General features: G+C 39.3%; 1 protein-coding gene across 1 annotated transcript in view; it reads left to right on the top strand.

Annotated features, from left to right (window-relative positions):
* Window positions 1–424: 424 nt before the first annotated feature.
* Window positions 425–11,598, top strand: part of shc4.L (SHC (Src homology 2 domain containing) family member 4 L homeolog) — a 43,974-nt gene continuing 32,800 nt past the window's right edge. Inside the window, exon 1 of the mRNA XM_018253094.2 lies at window positions 425–1,623. Coding sequence (XP_018108583.1) covers window positions 1,129–1,623 — 495 coding nt within the window. The 5' untranslated portion in view covers window positions 425–1,128. The remainder of the gene's footprint in view (window positions 1,624–11,598) is intronic.

Raw genomic sequence — 11,598 nt, 5'->3', positions numbered from 1 at the left:
CTTTTGGAAAGGCAATGTATAAAGTCCTGAATGCTGACCTATTTCATCTTCTGTGTAGCTCGCTCCCTATTCCTCGGAAAGCTGCTCCATCTCGTCTCTTGTGGGTATAAATATAAATGTGAGTGCGTAAGGTATAAACTCATGAATATATGTATATTGCTTACCCGCTGGGTGTCCTGAATCTTTTTATAGATTTACAACGTATGTGCCTATTGAGTAATGGCAATAATGTAAATGAAAAGGAAGCTAAGGATTACAAATACTGAGTTTTAAGGAACAAGGCCTTGGTGAGTAGGCTTACAATCAAATAGACATCCAGTCCATGAACGCACACACGCACATACACACTGTGCTGTTAAAAGAAGCGAGCTGTAGCCAGCAGCTTAGTGTTATTGTGATGCATGACTCACTCTGCTGTGCTCCTATTGGATGGCAGCAGAACACCCTGGGGATTGCGAGTCGATTACATCCATTCTCAGCTTCATTCACAGAATTCATAGCATGCAGACATAGGGAGCGATTCATTCAGAACAGTTCATTCATGGAAAATTTGCAACGCCCCCAAAATCCTCAAGTACAGAATGCCCCCACTGTGCCCTGGCTCATTCAGGAGATGAAGGATGGCAGCCAGAGAGAGGATTCTGCTGTGGAGATCTGGATCCCTATGCTATTTCTGAAGGATTACTCTGATAATTCTGCTGCTTTGCATCTTTGCTCATCATTCAAGGATGAATTTTAAAGGTGTTTTCTCCCATTCATAAACTGGATTTTCTGCCATAAATATTGGAAGCTTCAGGGGATAAATAACAACTTGCACATCAGAAAACAGAGCTTTGTAGATTAATATTGATATGCAACAGAATACATTTTTCTGAATGATTTGGTGCCAATAATGTTTGATTTTCGATGCTGCAAAAATATTTTTGGTACATGTATGAGATTATTTTAAACAATAATACAATGCTTGCTATCATGGATGTCTTTCCCTGCGCTGGCATTAACTTTGTGTATAACTATTTAACTTTTAAACTACCCGGAACCACAATAAAGGAGAACTGAACAAGGCCCTATAAAGCTAGCAGACACAAGGAACACAGTTTGCATGGAAAGCTTCTACGACCCCCAGTAATGCTTCAGCGAACAAAATACAGTCGCTTCAGGGATGAGTCCTTAAGCACTACAGAAGACATTGCCCAGAGTGGCCATTTAAATGGCAAAGGCTGTACCAATTCCCATGCAATGGCTAATCCCTCCTTATCCATTGAAAATGTCACCCTTGTGACCCAGAACACTTCCAACACATTATGCTCTTTGATACCAAAAATGTCTCATTTCAAGCTATCTGCTGCAGGAAGCCTGCTTGGCTTAAAGCACTTCTCCCTGGGGACTAAAGAGGTGCCAAGAGTGAAACTGACAGAGAGCCACGTTGCTCCGAGCAGCCCACCTACTGCAGAACTTACTTTCAACAGCTACTTATGTGCATCTCATGTAAAACAGGATGTGAATGAGACTGCAAAGCCCCAAGAAGAGTGCGTGCAACTAGACACTGATAAGTCAATGCTCAGCTCTACTCCACATATAAGTCCCAGCAGAGCGAGAATGGGCCCTTCTTACTGTGTCCGAGTGAGTATAATATGTATATGTATATTTGTCATATATCAGTGTCTGTTACACTGGCCTGATGTGAATTTGTGCACTAAAAATGTTCAAGGAGAAGTAACCCGATCTTTAATTTCTTTTAGACATTGCAACATATAGCGGAAACTACATCTTATTCAGTTCACAAAATGCACACACATTTTAATTTATGTATATAAATGGGGGTATCAGTATAACCTGACCACTGAAACATTTAGTACAAAGGAACAGCACCCCCAAAAGTCTAGAAATGCCACAGATCAGCAGTATCGCATCTCCTGTACATTTGCGTGCAGGCAAATATGCAAAAAAAGACCTTACTGTCTTATACCCTATTTTAAGGGAAATAACTAGGACATTAATTAGATCATTCAATCTAGCTATCTATCTATTTATCTCTCTATCATCTAACTATCATCTATCTATCGATCATCGTTCTATCATCTATCTATATATCTATCTATTAATCATCTGTCATGTATCTATCTATCTATATATCTATCTATCTATTTATTATCTATCTATCTATCTATCTATCTATCTATCTATCTATCTATCTATCTATCTATCTATTATCTATCTATCTATCATCTAACTATCATCTATCTATCTATCTATCTATAAATCATTTATCTATCTATCATCTATCTCTCTATCATCTATCATCCATCTATCTATCTGTCTGTCTGTCTGTCTGTCTGTCTATCTATCTATCTATCTATCTATCTATCTATCTATCTATCTATCTATCTATCTATCTATCTATCTATCTATCTATCTATCATCTATTTCTCTCTCTATCTATCATCTATTTATATATCTATCTTCTATATCTCTCTATCTCTATCTATCTATCTATCCTGGTCTGTACCCTTGACCTAGAATTCTATATGATAGGAAATGCGTTTCCAAGTGATGCTGATGCAGACTATTGCTCTACACTCAATGCATCGTGCAAGCTGCTTCTAAATGACCTTGAATCTTCCTTTGTGTTTTTGAGTTCATGAACTGTATTTACAGTACTTATAATCTGGTTGCTCCATAAAGCATTTACTGATAAATATATAGGGCTGCGGTGAATTCAGCATTCAGTTCAAGGTTCGGACACATTCCGACAGTTTCTCAGTGCCTGGCCAAACCTTATCTGAACCCTGGTGTTATGTGAACTGGATATTTGAAGTCATAATGAGATTCTTTTCAAATGGATTTTGCACAGATTTCGATATGGAAATTCAGGTTCGGTATTCAGCATTTGGTATTCATCTGAATCCTAAAATTATGGAATTAGTGCAACCCTACTTATTTATGGAGGGAAATATTTTTTTATACCTGAACAGGAGGATAACTTTTATTCCTGCGAATAAAAAAAACATAACATATTTATATTAATTTTTCCCAGCAGCTTCGACAATTAGAGGCAATTCTGCCATTTGTGCAATCAAAACTCCCGACACTTTTCCCCTTCTATATCTGGCTTAATCATGTAACTGTTTTCACTATAAAAATGCAAACACAGGGTAAATAGAATTGTACATTCCTGACTGTGTCAAACCGATGGCTCCTCTTTTCTATAATGAAGCCCCATGGAAGATTTTTTTGTGTGTGCATATTTTCTTTCCATGTTTTATGTTAAGTAATAATACATTTGTAACAAACTACTTTTCATATTAGAACTAGCCACTTTATTGTAGGTGTCATGTGCAGCTAAAAATGAAGAAGCTCTTTAATGAAGTGAATTTCAACAATACGAAAGCTTTTATGTAGCTGTATCACAAGTTTAGGGTTCCAGCCCCTGTCTAATACAATGCCTGTGCTAACAGTTATTAATAAGCACAACTGAGGTCTTTATTATCTTAAAGGAACAGGGGAAAGGTCAATTTTAAAGGAAACTTTTGTAGTAAAAATATTTATATAATACCCAGTTGTCAACTACAGTATTGAAGCACCACTGTCTTGCTTGCTCATACTGGAGCCCATGTTTCAGCACAGGGCTTAAATTGCTTAATTGCTTTTAATAACAAGGCAAATGCTTTAACCAGGCTTAGCTTTACTGCAATGGCAATATTGATCCCCACTGTGTTGTATATGCTCCAATATGCCAATACTATAATGACGCAGTAGCAAAACTTGACTTTCCCAGACTCCCCTCCAAAAATTTTGGGAGGCTTGGGTTACAGAGTCTGCTGCAGTTAAGACACTGCTGGGGTATTTTTGCAGTAATGCGGGCAAATTAGGCCCGTCCTTAAACCTACAGAAACTAGACTTTTGCTGCTAATACCTGATTTTCTCCAGACATTACAATACAATGATGGCTCATTTTAGGTATATCATGGCTCACAGGGTCCCTGTGCATTAAATAACACTGATTGCCTTTGGAACTTCACTTGTTTTATTTATATATATATGATATGCATACCATAAGTGCGGCCATTGATGTAGGTTATGTCAGCTGGAAGGCCTCAGACAAAGGTTGGACATTTATGATTTAAATAATTATTTTCTGTAGTTGGGGCCTGAGCCTTTAGAGACATTGTCCCTGTTCTTTGTAAACTGCAGCTACCAGCTACTGAATTTGTTCTAATACCAACAGGTCAGTGTCCCTGCCATGAAGGGAAAGACTGGGTAAAAAGGCTCTTATAGGACGTGAGCTCTAGTCAATTGCATTGAGACACAGGCACAGATGTTTGTTTTGCTATCATAGATGCAAATGCTCATTGGCTTGCCAGTCAATACATTTCCATAGACTGAACCTCTCAGAACAACATCTCGTTTGTGTGACCTGTTTCTCAGTCAATCATAAAGTGGATGAGGGTGTATAAATTGTATATGGTTGTAATACATGTCCCCATTTAGTCATATATAGTAGGTCAGCCATGGTTACATATAGGGCTCACAATGGGAGCACTCTAGGTTTGCCACCTGTCTGGATTAGAAGGGCTGTCTGGGTGAAAACTGGCTGCCCGGATTTCAAAATTAGTAAATCTGGACAGGTTTTGGAGTTAATGGTGCCGTGAGCAGTCAATTGCTGATTGCCACATAGACCTTCCCTGAAATGTAACTTGCTTCTCCCCTGGTATCATTCATCATACCCCCCTGAGTTTCCTTGAGCACTCATTCACTATCATGTGCTACATTACACCGGTGCCCCCTGCCAACAGCAACCAATCAGCAATTAGTTTTGATCTGTCTACTACAAATTAGAAAATAAAAGCGTTGGTCTGATTGGTCTATTGAGTACATTTTGGAAAAGAGATATAGTTGCCTTTTGGAAGCATCATGTATTCTTTTTTTCAGTTGAATTTGCAGATCAAAGCTTGTTTGAATGGGAACAGTCTCCTTTTACACTTGTACAGATGCTAGAGCAATATATTACTATACTTCAGAACAGCCATATTATAGGAGACAACAGAGCAACTTCTTGTTCTACAGATGCTCCCACTTCTCAAAAACATCTCTCTCCCCTAAGGCTACGGTCAAACAGAGAACATTTCTCCTTGTATATGGCAAGAAAATTCATTGAAGTGTGACAAAATTCCAGCTCTGCATAAAGGCATGGGGTGTTAGTTGTGCCTCTCATGTGAATCTGCCTGTTACATGCATTCTATAACACTAAAACAGTAATAGTATGATAGTAATTTAACAATCTTATTGGTAAACTGTAAGTATGGGTTATTCAAAAACAACCTCACAGCAAGCAACTAGCAGTTCATTTTTATGACAAAAGTTCAGAATATTGGAGGAAAACTGATTATTTGCAGTTATTCTACATAACACCAGCGCCCATTGTTAGTAATACGTGCAAATGATCACCACATGTAAATGTAAAAGTGCTAAATGTAGACAAGAACTAGCTCCGTTAATCTAAGCAGCTGTTTATACAGATAAAATCGTTAGTTCATGTGAGTGAAGTCTTTGATATTTTACATATTAGTCTAACAATGCAGGCCCCTTTTTTAATCTATCCAAGGTGCATTTTAGGGAAAAAGATACTGACTAAATAATAAACTATTTGTGCACAGAAATGTAGCCAGAAGCAGTTATGACACAGAAGGGATATTTGCAAGCTGAAACATTATGATCCTAAACAAAACTGGAGGTTAGCACTTTGCATAGCTCATTATATGTAATATCTATGCCCATGACTAAGTTCCCTTAGGATACGAAACGCCTATGGAGATGTGTAATTTTTAATTTCTACTAATAAATTTAGTTTTTTACTTTTTTTTGTTGGCCCTGTGGATTCCTTTGAGTGCCGGTTAGCACTGATTTTTTCTATTTGCAGATACTGGTTTGCCGCTCCCTGCAGCCGAGGGTCTGGGGCTGGTGCACCTGGACTACTGGATCTAGCTATTTATATTGATATTCTGGAGCAACTTTTCTTTTTCTGTTTCTGTATGCATGTAGTGCTATTGGTGATGGTCTGCAGGCTGGAGGAGTTAGGGGTGCAATAGAGAGACATGGCAGTTCACAGTGATAAGGACACAAACAGTCCTGAGTATATCTATTCCCGTCCTGATTAGATTATAGGTGTACACCAGAGGAACCACACTGACACGAGCCTGTGCTTGGGACACAAAAGTAGTACAGAGGATGATACTGAAAAAGAACAGCTGGAAAGGAACTGCCAATCGCATGTGTCAATATTCTAGTGCTTATTCTATGTTGTTCTGGTGCCATATGACTGTCAATAAGCGTTTGTCCTGCCAGTAAAGGGGCTACCAGTGATGCAGAGAAAATAAAGGAAGTAAAAAACCACAAAGTCAACTTTCCAGATGTTCCTGTTAAAAAGGCAGGGTTCCAAGAAGTCATCCTGATTACTTGAATCCCATCTGCTGAGCAACCCGGACTACAGATACATCGGTACTATTGGTCAATACTTGGCCTACAGACAGAATAAAATAGCAAATGAATGAATTGAATGCTAAACTAGTTCTTGGGGCAACAGACTGTATAAGAGAATAGGCATCGTCCCTATAGTATTTCCTACGAATGACTAATTACTAGTCCTTAAATAATAAAATCATTCCAAGGTTCAATACGCGTCTGTTATGTGTGATATCAATTACAATAGAGGTCGGACCTCGAAGATGAGTCATGAGGGAGTTGCATGAATACAGATTTTTCTGGAGCTTAATCTATACCGCTGGCATAAAATAAACCGACTCGTCTCAGAGGAAATGGATTTAATTTGAGTGAGTCATGTGTGGCCCAATCTCATCAGTGATTCAGACTTCCTGAAGTACTTTGCCTGCAGTAGGCGCAGAGGCGCTCCATGCAGTCCTTGCACTCCGCAAATGTGATAAGTGCTTTAAATTGTTCAATCCATTTCCAAAAAAATATGATTAGAGGCAATGTACAATGTAAGGTCGGTTGAAGACACTGCAGTGTGTTTGACAGTTTTAGGTAACGAGGCATAATAAGCGGCAAGCAGGATACACATTAGTGAGTCCAGAAGATCTTCACTAAGTTAAAGGGTCAGAAACATAAAAATAAAAAGGCTTCCAAATTGTATTTGTGATCATTCTTTTGCAGCAGGCAATATAGTTCTCTTGGGTGCTGGTCATGGATATAAATTAGGTCAAACTTCTATTGCTCTGCAACTAAATCATCAGAATAAATGTATCTGTGCACCAATAAGCCAGGTTCATGCTCAGGTACATTTATGCTGTGCATTGCTTACTGAGGCATTCTCCATAGACAGCAACATGAAAGGATCATTGTTTATGACAACAAACCATTTGCAGTTGTAAAAGACCACTAGAGACCTAGTTAAACCATGGCCTAAGAAGAATGTCAGGACGAAAGAATAAGGGTTAACCGCAGCACTTTTTGTTAAAGGAGAACTAAACCCTAAAAATGAATAGGGCTAAAAATGCCATATTTTATATACTGAACTTATTGCCCCAGGCTAAAGTTTCAGCTTGTCAATAGCAGCAATGATCCAGGACTTCAAACTTGTCACCGGGGGGGTCACCATCTTGGAAAGTGGGCTCTGAGCAGCTGTTGAGAAGCTAAGCTTAGGGGTCATCGCAAATAATCAAGCAGAAAATGAGGTTTGTCTGTAATATAAGCTGATGCTACAAGGATGATTATTCAATTCTGATGATAATTGCACTGGTTTCTGAGCTGATATGTAGTAATTATCTATATTAATTACTAATCCGCTTTATAGTGTGACATTTCATTTCTATGTGTTCTGTATATTGTGAGTTGGTCCCTAAGCTCAGTAAGTGACAGCAGTGATGTGCAGTGAATCAGTAGAAAAGAAGATGGGGAGCTACTAGGGCATCTTTGGACACACATATCTTTACTGCTAAAGGGTTGTGGTTGCCTTGAGCTGGTACAGAAGCCCAAAACATAATGTACAATATGTCTGCCCTACTTCTTTAGTTAGGCTTTAGTTCCCCTTTAAAGAGGTGTATCAATAACAGCTCCTTGTTGCTCTTCTACCATCCTGTGTAGGTTGATCTGTGTCTGTGACTTTGCCCAACAGTGGATTACAATGTTGTAGTAACATTAGTTGGAGGGGCATGCAGTGATTGCTACCCTTGCTGTGGGTACCAAAGCTGGTTCTGGATTTGGATAATAATTTCCTTTATTTGTGTCATCATAATTTAATCATGCTACCATATCACCTGCCTAGCTACAGCCTAAAAAAAAAAACTTTAAAAATGTACTATTAATAAAAAAGTGACACTGAAATTTCATATATACTGGCAGCATCTGAGAAAAAGTTAGAAGAGAACAAAGTGCTCCAGAATGAAATGTAAAGTGACTCACCAAACAGTGAAAGAGGTCCGGGTGCACCCCAGCTTTAGGGAGCGGTATAGAAAAGAATATGGAAACAGGCACTGAAACAGAGACACAGGACCAAAGGAGTTCAGTTAAAAAAAAAATTTATTCGTAGAAGAATTAAAAATATAGCTGCATCTACCCTACGCATTTCGCACCCCTACAGGGCACTTAGTCATGGTCTCGCAGTGTCCTGTAGGGGTGCAAAATGTGTAGGGTAGATGGAGATGCAGCTATATTTTTAATATATCTACAAATAAAATTATTTTTTAACTGAACTCCTCTGGTCCTGTGGATCTGTTTGAGTGCCAGTCAGCTCTGCTTCCATATTCTTAGCATCTGAGAAAGTATGCCGAACCTGCGGTGGAATGAAAACGTTGCCATCTGAATCACAGCAACTGTATATGATGGAATTAAAGCACATATATTAATTAGAAAGTAGTATATACCAGTAATACATTTGAAAATTAGAGACGAAGCTCTTTTTCCCACTTGTACAATACATTCATAAATCTGGAGCTCTGACCAGCAGTGCAATACTAATCTCATTATATCTGAGGAAATCAGAGCGTTATTTGCTTCCCACGCAATGCTGCCTGTGTAGGATCACACTGCTGCCATGTTTCCTATGAGCGTGGCGCAGCAGGAGTTAAAAGGCGATGCATTCAGGCCTCTCTTCACAAAAGACTTGCGCTGTAAATAAAAGATAACTGCAACCCTATTCTCTTCTGGGTAATTCAGATATTGATTTTTTTTTCATCTGGGTTGAGAGTAGCATCCCACGCACAGGCCAAAGATGCAAGTGAGCACTTAGTCATCATCATATGATTTCAGAGCATGACTCACCTACTCTTCTGAATATATCATTTTATCAATGACAGACCAGAGATCCTGGCTAAGAGCAGCTCTGCAGCTTACGTGCTGGGACTCCATAATGAACTGTAGTGCTGCTTGTGCTTCTCCTGCTGCCACGCAGATTATAACAGAATCATACGTAAACCCCTTTACTAGGTCCAAAACAAAACCTTTATATCTACTCCCACCCCCACTACTGCAAACTTTATATTGAAGGTGAGCATAAATTGAAACCCACACAGGGCCCACCAGGGCCCCTAAGCAGCTACCAGGCTGCTTATGTCCCCTATTTCAAAAGTATTTTGAAATACTTTTATTTAGCTTTTTATTCAGCAGTCTTCAAGTTGGCAATTTCAGCAATCTGGTTGCTAAGGTCCACACTACCCTAGCAACCATGCCTTGATTTGAACAAGAGACTGGAATATGAATAGGAGAGGCATGAATAGAAAGATTAATAAAAGGTAGCAGTAACAATACATTTGTAGCCTTACAGAGCATTTGTTTTTTTGATGACCAATGACCCCCATTTGAAGCTGGAAAGAGTCAGAAAAAGAAAGCAAATAATTAAAAGAAACTATACAAAATAAATAATGAAGACCAATTTAAATATTGCTTAGAATTGGCCACTCTATAACATACTAAAAGTTAACTTAATGGTGAACCACCCCCTTTAAATGAGAGACTGGAATATGAATAGAAGAGGGACTAAACAGAAAAATAAGTAACAAAAAGTACCAATAATAATAAATTTCTAAGCTCAAAAAGCAATAGCTTTTGGCTGTCAGGGTCAGTGGCCTCCTTTTGAAATCTGAAAATTAGGGATGCACAGAATCAAGGATTCAATTTGGCCAGGATTCAACCTTTTTCAGCAGGATTCAAATTCAGCCGAATCCTTCTGTGCTTCAAAACCGAATCCGAATTTGCATATGCAAATTAGGGGCGGGGAGGGAAATCACGTGACTTTTTGTCACAAAACAAGGAAGTAAAAAATGTTTTGCCCTTCCCACCCCTAATTTGCATATGCAAATTAGCATGTGCATATGCAAATTAGGATTCGGATTTGGTTCAGTATTCGGCCAGATCTTTCATGAAGGATTCAGGGGTCCGGCTGAATCCAAATTAACGGTGCATAGTTACTGGAAATATGTAGAAGTAGAAGGCAATTAATTTGAAAACTATAAAAACTAAATAATGAAGACCAATTGCGAAGTTGATAGGAACAGGAAATTCTATAACATACTAAATGTTAAAGTAAAAGTGAACCACCCCTTTAAGCTCTGTCTATTTATGATATTGCTAAAGTGGCTTTCTCAAGATGCCTTTAGTAATGTAAATTGAGAAGTGCCATTTAATGAGAGAATTAATTTATACCTTAGTCCAGTGCTGTCCAACTTATGTGGTACACGCGTCAATGACGTCACTGATGTGTTGGATGGCAGAGAGCTGGGGGGCTGCTTGTTGTGGCTCTCGCTGCTCTCAGCCTTGCACAGTTGCACTGAACTGAAGACATTCTTTCTATTACTGTAAAGTATGAAGCTTCCTGCTGGCACAGCCAGGTACAGATTTGGGGGCCATATGTTTGCTGTTGCTGCTGGGTGCTGACACGGGTACATAAATACTTGGGGGCAATATAATGTGATCAGATTTATTTTTGGCTGCTGCTGACACAGGTAACAATTGGGGGCAATATGATGGCTGCTGGAGGGCTGTATGATGGATGGCTGCTGAGCTTGCTGGTACAGGTATGGGGGGGGGCAGTATAATGGATGACTACTCACACAGGTATGGGGGGGCAGTATAATGGATGGCTACTGGCACAGGTATGGGGGGGCTGTATGATGGATGGGTGCTGGGCTTGCTGGTACAGTTACAGGGGGCAGTAATATAAATGAAAGTGTTGTACATTTTCTTGCTCTCTTTATTTAAAAACATTATGGTAAGGAGGGAAATGGCAATGCAGGACTGATTGAAGCTCTTGCCTAGGGTGCCGAACTAACTTGGCCCGGCACCGACAGGGATGCCACTGAAAAAAGTTAAGTCATATTAAGACATACCATTAAATCCACATGCCTCCTCCTCCCCTGTGTATAATACAGTACCCCAGAATATGATTAAACACCTTAGGGGCCGCTAACAATAATTTTCAAATGCTAACAAACCCCCAGAACAAATACCAGGCTTATGTTCCATAGGTATCATAGGTCAGGCAGAGTATGGCAAACACAGGGTGCAAAGAGCAGTCAAAGTATGGCACACACAGGGAGCATAGGGAAGGCAGAACAGAGAAAGAGACAGGAAAATCAGGACCAGTCT

The sequence above is a fragment of the Xenopus laevis genome, chromosome 3L (genome assembly GCF_017654675.1).
Source record: "Xenopus laevis strain J_2021 chromosome 3L, Xenopus_laevis_v10.1, whole genome shotgun sequence".
NCBI lineage: Eukaryota > Metazoa > Chordata > Amphibia > Anura > Pipidae > Xenopus > Xenopus laevis.
The sequence above is the reverse complement of the archived record's forward strand: the minus strand, read 5'-3'. Positions and strand labels throughout refer to the sequence as shown.